At 38.8% G+C, this 14,927-nt stretch overlaps 1 protein-coding gene across 3 annotated transcripts in view; it reads right to left on the bottom strand.

Moving 5' to 3' along the window:
- The window catches only part of PUM3 (pumilio RNA binding family member 3), a 36,099-nt gene extending 31,401 nt beyond the window's left edge, over positions 1–4,698 (bottom strand). The window contains exons 1-4 of one of the 3 annotated variants that reach the window (XM_027752240.2): positions 4,647–4,698; positions 4,275–4,381; positions 2,240–2,422; positions 251–386 (exon numbers count right to left, since the gene is read on the bottom strand). In XM_027752240.2, the coding sequence (XP_027608041.1) occupies positions 251–386; positions 2,240–2,422; positions 4,275–4,371 (416 nt within the window). In that variant the 5' untranslated portion in view covers positions 4,372–4,381; positions 4,647–4,698. The other 2 variants (XM_027709690.2, XR_005564758.1) reach the window with 2 other exon arrangements.
- Positions 4,699–14,927: the final 10,229 nt, after the last annotated feature.

The following is a 14,927-nucleotide window of genomic DNA, read 5'->3' as shown; positions in this document are numbered from 1 at the left end:
AAAAAAGTAAGACAACTCCTTAAGCCCTTACTCACAAATTTTAGCCTAGAATACAAGTTCAATCCAGACATTTCTAGCACCAAGGGTCACCATACTCTGAACAACATACAAAATTGCATGCAACGTTATTGTTCGCCCATGGAGTTTCGGTGTGAAAATACAGTTTTATATAACTACAAGAGGAGAAAGAGAGTATTCAGGCAACTTCTCACTAAAAGTTAATGGAATGAAAGAAAAAAATCCTTATTACCTTCTCACATTTTCCCATATTTGCTTTGATTTTACAATTATGTCATAATTACTTTTATCATTAATTTGTCTGGTTTGCTTTAACTCCTTCCTTTTCTTTTTGAAGTCGCTCCATTTTGGCTTCTTAGAATCTGATCCTTAAGACAAAAGTATATACATTTTCTATAGTCAATAAAAGAGAAGCAACAGAATTCTTTATCAGTATAAACTGTGGCAGATCCATAACTTGAATTGCTAGCAATTCAGAACCTTTTCCTGCTGTTACCCAGCTAGCTAACATGAAAGCATAAATACTGAGTAAGTATGCTAAGCTAGCAATTGCTCCTTCTAGAATACTGGAAGAAGGTGGCAAACAATGAATTTTCCTCAAAGCTGTCAAAGGATGCATCGCTAATCTCCCACCACCTTGAAAATTGACTTAAGATGTACCTAGCAGCCTACAGCAGCCCCAAGTAGTTCTCCCTTTTTAATTCACTCTATACACATACATATATATACATACCTTTTCGGTCTCTTAAAAGGAGACCCCTAACTCAAAAATACATATCTGGAAACTCAGAAAAAGGAAAAAAATTAAAGCCTTTTTACAAAGGCTTTATTTAGTCAAATTCCTTAAGAGTGGGATTTTACTATACAACAGCTGTACATCTCCACACAAAAAACTCAGGCAAAGTAACATTACATAAGTGCCAAAAATTAATTACGGAAAAACATCAAGAATTTGATTTTAGCTTTATTCATACCTTGACAAAACCCATTATCTCGTAATACATGGCCTCACAGAAGCAAGTCATGCTAACTATTGGCTCTAAAGAAACATTAAAGACACAGCTTTAAATTTTTAGACCTTAAGGCATCACTTATTGGTATTCAGCACCTTGCACTTAAATGTCTTTCCCATCCAAAAAAACATGCTTTCCTTTTACAACGCGTATTATTGATTTTTATATCACTCCCCTATCACTCTCTTTTTCCTTACAAGCAAAACTTGTAAGGCTTTGAGAGCAGTGCCACTATGCAATACACAGCAGCCTTCAGTTACTCTTATAAACAACATTTAGAGGTTTTCTCTGGGTTTCAGGTTTTTTTAAAGCAGATTAATAAGAACATTCTGTTGCTATTAAGATTTCCACATATCCAATGCATATTTCATGCAAAGCCATTCTGCAAATCTGCAATAACAGCAACAGTAAAATACCCAACATCATCTACTGTCCTACAAAAAAGTAACATTTTCCTGCAGAACTTCAGATCCCCTCACATAAAATTCCATTTCTCATTTTACAATGCTGTTTAATTGTCCCAGTAAAGCTTTGCCTTACAGCAGGAAAAGGGACAACATGAAGATCTCATGCAGAAGAAACAAATTTAAATAACAAATTTACTTAAACAGTGATAAAACGAGAAAATTACTTAGTCTTTCTGTATAAACATACAAACAAAAAAAGCTATAAAATGTAAAAGCAGTGGTAGCACCCATAATGTCCTTTTTTTTTTTTAAGGAGGTGACCAGATTGTTTGGACCACAGAAATTAGACATGTAAAGGATAATCAACATTGTGTCATGAATTTCTATTCCAAAACTTAGAGCAAGTATTTTAAGAACAGTCGATTACATTTCCAAAATGGTCTATGAAAAGCTCTCTATTTTCCAAACGTGTCAAAATTGCCAGTTCCAAGCCAACCACTTAGCACTGCCATTAAAATAAACAGAGCTTTAGGATGGTATGCCAGTTATTTAAACTTCCTACTGTATCTTTCATTTTACTTCCAAGAAAATTTGTAACTTGAATCTCATGACTTCAACCTCAAGCTTAGCCAAAGGAAGTAACTTTTCCCACAGTAAAGACCAAACAGGAAGTAAATCTGGAGTTATTCAGCCAATTTGGAAAGGTGATAACAAGGCAGGGAGAAAGAGGAAGGTCTAGATGAACAATGTGTTTTCCAAACCCTGGCTTCCACTGGTATCCAGGCTTAAAAATCTGCTCACCTCCCTCTTCACCATCCTGGAGTTTCCTCTTCTTTGCAAACTTTTCTGATTGCTGTTTATTCTTGAACTGTTTGACAGTAGCTTTTCCAGGTCTTAACTGTCCTTTAACAAATTTCTTGGAAATGGATTTAGGCTTTCCCTCCTCATCTCCTTTGTTAAAGAGCTTCTTTGGTGGACCAGAATCTATTAACCAACAAACCACAAATTAAAATGCTATCATAGAGCTTATGTTGCTTCAAAATTAAAAAAACTACTGTAACAAGAATTAAACTTCTTTGTAATAACAACTCTATAACAGTAATTCTTACATGCTTCTCAAAGCCAGTGTTTTCATTGCAGCCCCCAGTGTGCCAGTTTTCTCTGGGGAAGTTCAGCCCAGGAATTATTTTCCACACAGCAGGCATAAAAAGCATTATTCTACATCAAGAATTTCACTATCCCTGACATCACAGTCATCAATCCCCATATCATCTTTTCACAGTTTATGGTCAGGGCTGTTCTGAGATCATCTGTTCTAAACAGAAGAGAGCAAACATTGCTGAAAGGAGTCTTCCCAATCCTAATCCACAGCAATTCCACACAATCTAGCTTCATCTCTCAAATAAACTTCTTCTTAATGCTGGAAAACAAATTTAGAATCAAAAGGTTACCAACTCCAAATTTTTGATTGAGAGTATCTTAGGTGAATCAACTAAAGACAATGGGCCTTCCATGCAACCTATTTAAAGCATTTCAGTTTTACTTTTCCAAGTTAGTTGCTCATTCAGGCAGTGTAATCTTGAATGCAAGGTAGTCACAGAATGGCTACAGATGAAAGGCACTTCTGAAAGTCACCTGGTCCAATCCTCCTGCTCACACCGGGCCACTCAAAGCTGGTTGCCCAGGACCATGTTCAGGTGGCTTTTGACTGTGTCCAATGTGGGAAACTCCACCATCTCCTTGGGCAACCTGTGCCATGCTCAGTCACCCCCAGAGTAAAGAAGTCTTTCCTGATGTTGAGAGGGACCCCCCTGTGTTCCAGTTTGTGCCCACTGTTCTCTGGTCCTGTTACTGGGCTCTACTGGAAAGAGTCTGGTTCTGCTTTTGAACCCTTCCTTCAGGTATTTGTGTATATTCACAAGGTCCCCCTCAGCCTTGTCTTCCCCAGGCTGAACTGCTCCAGATCTCTCAGCCTTTCCTCCTAGGAGAGATACCCTGGTCCCTTCATCATCTCTGCAGCCCTTCACTGGGCTCTCTCCAGTAAGTCCATGTCTCTATTTCACTGAAGAGCCCAGAGCTGAACACAGCACTCCAGGCAAAGCCTCACCGGGAGAGCTGAGGAGAGGGCAAGGCTCACCTTCCTCACCCTGCTCGCAGCACTCCACCTATCACAGCCCAGCATCCAATGAGCCATGGCTAGCTCATGTTTCATCTGACCACCAGGAGGCCCAGAGCCTTTTCTGCAAAGCTGCTCTATCCCAGCATGAACCAGTGCACAGGGCTGTTCCCATCAAGCTGCAGGAGTCTGCCCTTTGCTCCTTGATGAACTTCACAGGCTTCTGTCAGCCCATTTTCCCACCTGCTGAGGTCCCCCCGGAGAGCAGCACAACCCTCTGGTACATCTGCCACTCCTTCCAGTTCTGTGTCACCAGTGAATCTGAAGATGGTGCACTTTGCGACATCATTCACATCACCCATGAGGCTGTTGAACAGAACCGGAACTCGTGTTGACTGCGGGGGTTCCCTGCTAACCAGTGGCCTCCAACCAGAGTATCCCACTCTCTGGACCCAGCCCTTCAGACAGATTTCAATCTACCTCACCAGCCTGTAATTCACCAGCAACTCCGTGAAGATCTTATAAGAGGGGAGACACTGTCAAAGCCTTACTGAAGTTCAGGCAGACAATACCCGCTTCTCTTCGCTCATTTCCCAAACTACTCGTTTCATGCATAAATTTACCAAGGGAAAAAAAAAACAAAAAGAACCTCCATACATGCCAGTACACTACTACAATCACTGGGCCAGGGCTCCTATGAGCGCGCCTTTGCCTCCTTACCATTATCCTTCTTAAACTTCCTCTTCCCGTGTGGCACTTTTCCACGCGGCGCTTTTCCATTCTTCCCCGCGAACTTCTTTTTACCCTTGTTCTCCATGGCGACAACACTGCAAACAGAGCGGGAGACAGGGTTACTGGACCGCCGGGTCTCCCTTGTGATGAAAAGACAGCCCGCGCCTCCCGGTTAACACGCACGGCGGAGTCAAACCCTCCCCGACGGACGGTGCGGAGCCAGGCGCCGGGCGGCACAGCGGCTCAGCCGGGCACGGTCGCGGTTCCCGCTCCCCAGGGACGCCAGGCCCGGCTCCCCGGCACTCCTGGGAGGCCACAGGAATGGAGGTCTCTGTGCGGGCCCGGCCCCGCCGCTCTCACCACACACGTGCGTCCCCGTCCGCGCCCGGCGGCTCCTGCACCGCCCGCCGCTCCCCATTGGCCGCCGCGCCGCCGCCGCGCGACAGTGCCGCGCATGGTGCCGTACAGCGCGGGCCCGCACGCGTAACACCGACGGCCAAACGAGAAGTAAATACTGTGAACAGTAACACTAGCGGTAGAACTAAAAATAGGTTTCCTCTTCCCCTTCCACCACTGAAGAGGTGCTGCCTAGCGAAGGAGTGTGGATTGAAGATTGCGTGGGATTTCCCCACAAATACTTCACAGATGTTCATTGTAGACTAAATTCAAGGCAGTGGTTTGAAGTGAAAACTGAACGCTGGCTTTTGCTAAGAGGCCATTAAGTGTAAGATTTATTATCACAGGTTCTAGTACTATTGAACAATGCTTTGTGCACAGTAGTTTGAAATCGTTGTCCATTGGATATCTGGCTACAGACTGACCAGTTAGGTGAGGGACATCTAAAACCACCTGTATAAGGCTGAAGTCCCAGCAAAATCAGGCTGAAGTCTCAGTTCAGTGTTGCAAGACGACGTGCTTGAGAAATGGCCAATCTGGCCAGGGGCAGCCACTTCAAGAAGGACATTTTTATAACTGCCCCTCCTTTTTCTTTGGTTTTCTTTGACTTTTGTTTCTTTTTTTTTTTTTTTCTGTAAATATGTGCATCTGAGTATCACTGAAGTCATTGTGGGTCAAATCTGACGAGTTGAACCTCAGAAGTTAATGTCAGGTATTTCATACCTGTTGGGTGCTTCCAGCAAGAAAGTCATTTTTCTGCCTGGAGTCTCCTGTTGAACTGCTGCCCTCCAGCCTGCTGACTCTCCATCTGCATCCTGACATTGCATCTTTCCTCGGTTTTAGCTCTCACCCTGGTCAATGTACACTTGTAACTATATGTGTTTGCTAATCATGGTGAAAAGCTCTATACCACATGCCAGACCTTAAGAGGAATAAAGTCTGGAGACTTGTTTCTCCAACTTCTAAAACCTTTTTTTTCCCCTTTTTTTCTTTTTTCTTCTTTTTTTTTTTTTTTTTTTTTAATCTTGGAAAAAGAAGCAAATCACATAGAATCTTAGTTAAGCACAATAATACCAATTTTATTGTTTCAGATCCAGATTCATTGATTCAGATTCATCTTAGATCCAGATGCATCAATATTGCCTTTGGATATCATAGCTGTCATAAGTATTACAAAGAATTCTGTGGGTCTAGTGCAAAGAATATGCAGTAAATCACTATTTCTCTTAGCAACCACTACACTCATAGTAACCACGTTGATTTCCTGTACTATTTCTAAGGACAGAATATTCTAAAACCAGTTCAGATGGGAGAACTTATATAGATAGACATTCAAAGTGAAAGTAATTGCTAATGAAAATGAAGTTTATAGTGAATTGCTATGTATATATCTCTGCTTAAAAAATTTAAATGCATCTCTCTGGAGTGAAGGTAAAAAAACCCATCTATGTATAACTGTTGTTTATAAACCTTTAAAAGCATTTCTTACTGCTGTAATTTCTTGAAGATGAACCTTCTAAATGACCATGAATCCAACAAAGCATGGAAATTTATAGCTACTTTATATGATATTCAGTGTCTTTTCTGTTGTGTTTTTTGAGTCTATGGGATGCAAGACAGTCTCTCATTTTTCAACAGGATTAACTATATTAACTATTTAACTACATATGAGGAAACACTCTATTTCATAATGTGGTCAAATCTATTCAAGACTCCTACATTGTAAAATTGCACCATCACTGTTGGCTCTAGTGTCCCCACAGTTCTGCTTTAGTTTCCCTTTTTTCTCTAGCACTCATTAATGTCATCTTTATGAAGAAAATGGAAACCAAACACCAGCATTTGTGTTAATAAAAAGTTTTAATTATGTTGTTTCAAAAATACTTTACAAATATATTCTTACATTTATATTCAGTTGCGTAAGGTGAAAACAGTACATTGTAGTCCATGAAGGTAGTCTTCTGTGTACATATATATATATATATGTATGTATGTATGTGTATATAGATCAACAGTGTTTCAAAGGAGGAAAGAAGAAAATGTCACATGACAAGGAAGCTAAGACAGTCACAGGACCTTATTTCATTCTGCAAATGGTACAGTATATGATGTCAATCTTCTCTTCAGGTTTAGCATACAATTGGAGTATAGTGAATTCCTGAAGTAGAGAGAAATACAAATACCAGTCCTGGATCATCCAAATCACTTCAGAGTACTAATCAGTGTGAAATATTCTTTGTACTTTTTAGTGTGTAAGGAAATGATTTTTTCTATACATATTGAAGGTGCAGTTGTTAGATACATACACTTTTTGCTCTGGAATTAAATAAAGAAACACAATCTGACACTGCTTCTGCTGCTGTTGTTTTCCTCCCCTCTATTTGCTTTCTTCCTTAAAAGGGATTGAAATTGTCACATGAAATTGACAAGGAAGGTTTTTCTGTAGAGAAAAGAGAAGTGTACAGATACTTTTAGAAGAAGTTTGAGACTGAAGTGTGAAAGATCCAGACAGACATGCAGGTCAATAGGAGACATAGCAAATCTCCAAATTGAATTCAGATTTCATATACTCCTTTCGTAATTGGTGAGGAAAACCTGCCACAGTCTAGAGAACTGAACTGTAGCTGCCTGGTATTTGGATTTGGACATTCCTGGATTTGTTTCCTTCTCCCATACAGGTGTAAAACCACCAACCCCTGTAAAGACTAAATTTAGGAAGAATAGATAACCAGCCTCCTGACATTGCATCTGAAATCTCATTACACTGCCTGTGCAGGTTAGAATGATAATTGCTGTTATAATTCTGAGGCAGCAACACACATTAAAAAGTATATTTTTAAAATCATATATTTGTGTAACAAAGCAGTCTTTTATTGTGCAAACTTCATTTTTGTGCTAGAATTCTCTTGCTGTAATAAATGCTTCTAGAAATAACAAGGCAATAGTTTTCTGAGAGTAACTTCAATGTTTCATGACCTCACCTGTGAAGTTCCAGCCAAGTTTCTTTTACAAGTTTCATAATTTTAGGGACTACTTTCCACAATGTCATAAACTATCTTTAAATATCTGGAAAGGGATGTTGACTTGGAGGAAAACCTCTGACATTGCAGCTGTTTCTTAGTTATTTTGAGCAGGAATCCTTTGCTGGCCTTTTTATCAAAAGAGGCCTGTAAATTCTCAGAGGAGGGTCTATTTTTCTGGGGCTTTTCATTCAAACCAGCCTTCCATCAGTGTGTGGAAGGCTAAAGGTTGATTATATCATGCTAGAGGTATCACTGCAGTTATATTTTTGGTAGTAAAATGATACCAGTATTTCTGATTTGAATCCAGCTCATTAATTCAGCCTGAGGCGAATACTTTGAATGACAGAAACAAACTCTGTAAAAGTCACTATGTGCTTGTTATGGATGACATTTCATGGAGATAGATCTCATTAAAATCTGTTCTATAACTCTATAGTCTTCTTCATTTGCTAGGTACACAAACCAAAAATAGATCTTTATGCAGCACTATCAATACTCCTCACAAAGCTACAGAAAAGGTGAAGGTCATGCATATCCTATCATACAGTTTTATATCATGCTACATTGGGGATAATTTACAAATGTATTCCGTTAGACTTCTACAGGCATAGAGAAATTTCAGAGCATTTGCAAAGTGTATGCAAGGTGACTTTAGGTTCATATCTCAAAATGAACTAAATTAATGAGAGAAAATTGAAGTATTGAACAGACTGTGGTGGTGAGCTAGATGATTATCTTCACACATGGAAACATCTGGAAATAGGTGCTGAATGTTTGAAGCATGGATGCTACATACTGCTCAAAGATCTTTTCATGTGTTACCTACATAAACATGAGGTAGGTTTTGTTCAATAGCCTAGAAGATTGGTAAGAATATTAAAAAAAGAAAGACCAGTGAACCAATGTGAGTTTTCTGTAGAACAATAAACACAGACAAATACTTCTTACTCTATACCAAATGGACTTTCTGGAATAAAATTGAGTCTGCTGCAGTTCAAGTCTAAATGTGAGTGCAGGCTAAATTTTAATTAAAAAAAAAAAAGAGATGAAAGGATAATATTCCCTTCTCACGTTACTTGCATACAGTTATGTGCAGTTACAAATTGATTTTACACAACACCAGTAGGTTTATTAGGAACTCTTGTTTTCAGATGCTATATTGCAACATATTCTAGGCATACCTGAAAATGGATGAAAGAATAAAATCCTTCTAATAAAAATATACAGTTCTACAGCTTACAGCACTGGCTGAACTAAGCAAACCTATTAAACTCCAAAATAGCTTTTATTTTACTCTGTAAAATAGTAAATACTATTGACAGCTTTTTGGTATTCAATAAGAAGGTTTATGAAATTGAAAGTGTAAGCACAACACTCAGCCAGTGTATGTCAGAAAAATATCATTGGAGTAAAGCCAGGAAATCAGTCCCCTATGGTATGACTGGATTTATTAAATGCAGCATGATTTCAAATTTGAATTGGAAGTCTTTTCATCTAGATTCGCAGCTGTGCAAGCAAATGTAAAATGCTGCCAAATACATTGTCATTTATTTTCAAAGACAGCGGCTTTCTTTTGCTCTTAGATGTAGCATGTCAGGCCACTGCCCTCACAGATGTGAAAGGCTTCCCAGTCCAGTCTTTTATTTTTACCTTATGCTATAGAATTAGTATGGAGTTGTTTTAGTGATCAAAACTGTCCAAAATTGCCCTTCCCTGCTGTTGATCACTGTGGTACAGATATAAATATTTGCACCCGGGACATTTGAAGTAGTGACATAGAAGAGAGCCAGGCTGTAGATGCTGGCATAATGTCCCACCATGCAAGGGAATTAGCATGTCCTACTTTGAAATCTGGATTATATTTTAATTTTTTAAAACCTTACTTTGGAATTTATCTCATATTTATAAATAAGCAGTCTTTTCTTTTGGGAAGTCTTCTTTGCCTTTGCTTTTTCAACTCATTCAGAGTTCTGCTAAATGCTATGGGAGAGAAAGCGCAGAATGGAGGAGAATCAATTAGAAAAAAAGCTAATTAAGCCTCATGGGAAGCCTATTAAATACACTTAGTGTGGTGCAGCAGGATTTCACAACCAAGAACTCTAAGAACTAATGTATATAAGAACAGCAGTCCACGTTATCAAACTCAATATGGCTAATTGGCTAGCAACCATGTAAACATACAGTGACCTTTTACATTTGATTTTCAAATTAGAATACCACTTCATACAACTTAAGGCACTTGTATATGTAATACACAACTTGAACATTTTCCTGTCGCCGGAACAGAGAGATTTCTCTGAACAATTTTTCCTGCACTCTGTAGGCCATGCTTGTCATGGAAGTGACAAACTGTGTTTTTTATACTTATAGACTGTGTGAAAATATGCGATGTTTACACTTGTTAGCTGTGTGTCTAATTATAAGGTTTGAGAACATAATATGTTTATAGTAAGAAAGCCTTGAGAAACTAGAGATTAAAGTACACCTGCAGATTTAGGAAAGCCCCTAAAAGCAGATTAATTAGAAAAGGCTTTGCATGCCAAGAATGATTTCAGGTCGCATGAACAGAACATCAGGTCCAATGACCTGGAGACATTAGATGAGTGCACAGACTGAGCTATCCAATCACCTTGTTGTGAGCATGTACCCTGAACAAACTAAACTGTATAAAAGTTAACTGATTTAAATAATAAATTGGACATTGCTTTGATCACATTGATCGGTTGCCGTGTCTCTGTACCGCCTCATCGATATTTTCCACCCTGCTTTCTTGCAACTATAGCATTCTGAAAGTGATTTCTACATTTTTATGCAACTTCAAAACTTAATGAAAGCTTCTTTTGCTTTTAAATGAGTACACCTGTATCGTCTTTAAGGTCACTCGTGCAATGGAAACTCGGAATAAGTACAGAGATTTTAGAAGACCAGTAAACTTACTCATAATTATGCTCACAAAAAACTTTTAGATTTGAAACAAGTATTAGTCAAACCTGAAATATAAGCAAGCTAGACACTGTCCATGTCACAGGTCAAATCAAAGGAAATTAATCTTTTCCAGAGCATAATTTTTTTTATAGTTATTGCAAGTCTTGCATGAACAATCTTTATCATAAAGGTATTTTTATAAATTTAGTCAAAAGGGCCCCACTCTAAAGCCAAAACAACTGATATGGTTCACTTTTGATATACAGATGGAAATTAATTAATTTTCATCAGGCTCTGTGAATATGTTGTTTTGTAGCATTACTGTGAAATGGGTTTGAGTCAAAAATAGAAAACAGGAAATGATGAATGAGGGAAGCATTTTCCATGGGCGCTTCTGGAAAAAAATCAATTCCACCAGCTGTATTTGCCTATTTTTATGCCAAATATAGCATGAGAATAGAACACAGCCTGTTTTTCTTAAAAAGCCTATTTTTTTCCTTTTGGAAGAATTGATGGCTCCTTCCTCCTGTTTGTTTTGATCTTTTTATTAAGACCTTTTTTCCAAAATGCGCTGCTGTAGCAACACCTGATGAAGGTCCCTGCTCAGTTGGAAAGTATTGCAGCAGTAGATTTTTTTCCTCTCTTCATGCTTAAAACAGTCATGTCATATAGTAACACCAATGTATGTAGTTAGCAGAGCGCCTCTTGGCATATTGCTGATTCCTGGAGTCACAATGATGCACATCACAACAGGAAACAGCAGAAGAACATTATTTCAAATAAATAAATGCCTACTAATTTGTCACAGCACTAAATCATTACAGAAGCTAAATAAAATTTTTTCCTTTACTCTTTGTCACACAGCATAAATAGATTATTGACTTATATAAGTAAGTCCTGTTTATACAAAATAATGATGTCCTCATACCTGTACAAATAAAATAAACTGTAAGAGGCCAGAAACTTGTTCTTCCACAGTAGACGTGCTTTCTTTTCTGTCATACAACATCTTACCACTCTACAATGGTTTATTTTAGTCAAAAACATTTCTTACCTAAAAAAACGGAGATTTTATCTTCTTTCACAGTGAGAGAACAGAGAATACTAACTTCTCTCTCATCTTACCACTCAGCCAATTTCCACAGGTTACAGGAAATGAAAGTTTGCCCTGCATGTGGCAATGTGACTCTTCAAAATAGCAGTTTCACCCTTAAACAACACTCCCCAAGGAGGTCCTATACCTAGTTTTCACTTCCAAGAGATATTTTGAAAGTATGAAAGGGGCTGGAGGTGCAAAGAAGGGGTTAACACAGGTAATACCTCGAGCCAAGTTCACCAAGATTTCAAAGTGCTAAGGCAAAGATCTTCCAGAGTTGTAGACACATGAAAGAGCTGCTGATTACAATTGCCTCTCCAAAATAGAGGCCTTCTCATCAGATTGTTTGAGTGAGTTCCTATAAGTCTGCCATTTTCGCAACTGTTTTAACTGATGTAGAGTTTCTGGTTCCTTTTGTAATATTAAAAACGTTATTATCAGCTAATGCATGTGTCCATTTTCTTTCAATGGATGTACTATTCTGAAATCTTGACATCCTAATTTCAAAGACATTTATCAGCACAAATAAACAGAAGTGTATTTTAGAATTTATTGAAAAAAATCACCTGCTCTTGCAGAAACATGCCATAAAATCAGCACTTGTGAACAAACGTTAGTTTGTTGACTAAACCCCCGAAGGCGGTCAGCACTAGCCAGCTGAAACTGAAAAGCAATTCTCCAGCAGTTTCTCTTCTCTTAGAGCAATTCCTCCCTCATGAAGGGAGGAAAAAAAAAAAAGATCTGCAATTTTTGTCATTCTGTCTCATCAGTGTATAAAATTGTTTTCTATAACCAAAAAAAAAAAAAAGGAAAAATGCAAAAATCAACCTTCACCCCAGTAAACTTGGGGGTTTAAATGCTTCATGTTTTAGCATCCTTTTTAACACTTCGATTTTGCAATATTATCAGGATTTAATATATTTGATAGCTTACATACCTATGAAAGACTGTTTTATTCAAGTCAGAAACAATAACATTTGCCCAGAAATTAATCATTTTTAAAAAATAATGTTTTTTTGTCTGGTTTATTTGAGGTTGTTTGGTTTGGGTTTTTTTTAGGTTCACAGATTTTTATTGCTCTTCTGCACTGCTCAGCTGGGTAAGTCAAACTAAGGCAGTATGGAAATACTTGAAAATTAAATGATGAAGTATAGAAAGCAAAATTACTGAATACAGGTTGCCCTCCAGAAAAAAGTTAGGAATAGTCAGACAGCAAATGAAAACTTTTCCCTTAATTTTTCATTTTTAATCACATGTACTAATCCTAATCTATCACAGTTTGCAAGCTCTTTATTAAGTAAAGGAAACTTTTAACATAAAGCCTTGTATTAAAACCCCCCAGTTAACCCATCTAATAACTAATATCTATCTACAGACTAAAGGGGAAGCAAGGAGATATGTGATTTTTTAAAAGAAGTAACAATTTAATGTGGCTTTTATTGGGCAATGTATTTCTGATCTTAAATGAAAGAAGAATCTTAGCTGAGAAATCAAAGCCAAACATGCACTTCATGCAGGATGCAAGAGTGTGCAAACATTACTCCATTCTGTAACTGAAAGCCAGAGAGAGAGAATGACCATGCTACAGTCAAAGATATGGCTGAAATTTCTGAAGAAAAATTAGAGTTTTTTCTTATACATTTTAAGTATCGAAAGCAGTTGAATGCAAAAGGTCACATCAGTAGTCTGATGGTCTTGCCAGATTTCCAGACAGGTTGTAGGGTCTCCATGCAACAGCAGCTACACTGATATTGCTAATTAAGCTACTCAGCCTAAAGCTAGCCAATATTTGATTTTTTCCCCTGGAGAGGTGAGAAGGATTTCTCCCACATTCTTTCTAACTAGGTATCACCTAGGCTATTACTAAAAGGAAAGAAGAAAAATGGCAGGTGCTAAATCCAAGTTACCAATAAAATAAGGACATTTACATATTAAAAAAAGGTTATTTCATAATACAGAAACCTGCTTGTTTAGCTGTTTTCTCTTTTCCTTTAATTTGTGGATCAGAGATGGAAAGGGGAAAATCAAGGTCAAGTCACTTGTTTAAGAGACTGGAAAGAGTGAGGGAAGCTAGTTGCATGTTAGGAAGAGAGCTGTTCATGTTTCAAAACATTCTGTTCAAGTATTTTTCCTCAAAAACCTTCCCAAGCAGATGTTTGAGAACAATGTGGTGCTTGCACACAATTATGGTAGCAAGCTTGACAAGAAATTACAGAAGGTGGGTTTAGGATGCTTCGCAGCCACGTGGTGCCTCAACAGAATTTGCATCTCAGACAGGAATCAAACGAGCCTCATGCTGAGTATGGAACTGCCCTGGTTAAACTCTTTGGAATAGTGGCAGCTAGGCCATCAGGAGGTCTATGAAACATAAAATCATCTGCTTTTGAATAACCTCCTGGAGCAGGCTTGTACACTCCAAAAACCCATTAAGACCACTTGGGAAAATGTTACTGACCTTCTTCTTTAAAGTAAACCAGGAGAAAAAGGATTCACCCGAGAAAGGGCACTCAACAAGGTTCCCTGATTCACTTTTGCAAGCTACCTTAACAGTAGTTTCACCTACTAGTAAAAAACCAAAACAACAAAACCCCATCCTACCTTCTATTTCAGCTTACCTAACATCAGCTGGAGTCTATGAAATATTTCTTGCCATGCTGGCTTCTCCTTTTGTGCCAAGTTCCTGATCTTTTACCTTCTCTCTGAGAAGCTAACCAGACTCAGTCTCTTCTCTACACCCCTTTTTACCATCTCTCTGTTGTTCTCATGGCTCTTCTCTTCAACCAAGCATTGGGTTTAAGTAGCAAGGTCTTGTAAAGGGGGGCAGGGCAGAATGGCAGGGGTGGCTTCTGCGAGAAGACACCAGAAGAGAGCCACTGGTCTCTACCCTCCAGGGACCTAGCACTGCTCAGCAAATGCAGTGCATGTGGCTGGCTCCTGCTTTTCTCTCATGACTGCCCTGCAGTCCAGCAGGTGAGCAAGGCTCCACCACAGAGCTGTAGCGGGCAGTCTGATGAGGCTGGTACCGGATGTACCAAAGGCACTGAGATTGGCATGTGGAGCTGAGAGCAGGAGTATCCTTCCCTGTGTACAGCTTCTAATTGCACATCCTTGGCTAAGCATCCCAGATTCCACAACTGCCTTTGTCAGTGTGGGCACAGAACAGCAATAGATCTCATAGAGGGCAAGGACGTGGAACCTGCC

This window comes from Pipra filicauda, unplaced genomic scaffold (assembly GCF_003945595.2).
Source record: "Pipra filicauda isolate LSUMZ 115617 unplaced genomic scaffold, ASM394559v2 scaffold35_size7292922_pilon, whole genome shotgun sequence".
Taxonomy (NCBI): Eukaryota; Metazoa; Chordata; class Aves; order Passeriformes; family Pipridae; genus Pipra; species Pipra filicauda.
The sequence above is the reverse complement of the archived record's forward strand: the minus strand, read 5'-3'. Positions and strand labels throughout refer to the sequence as shown.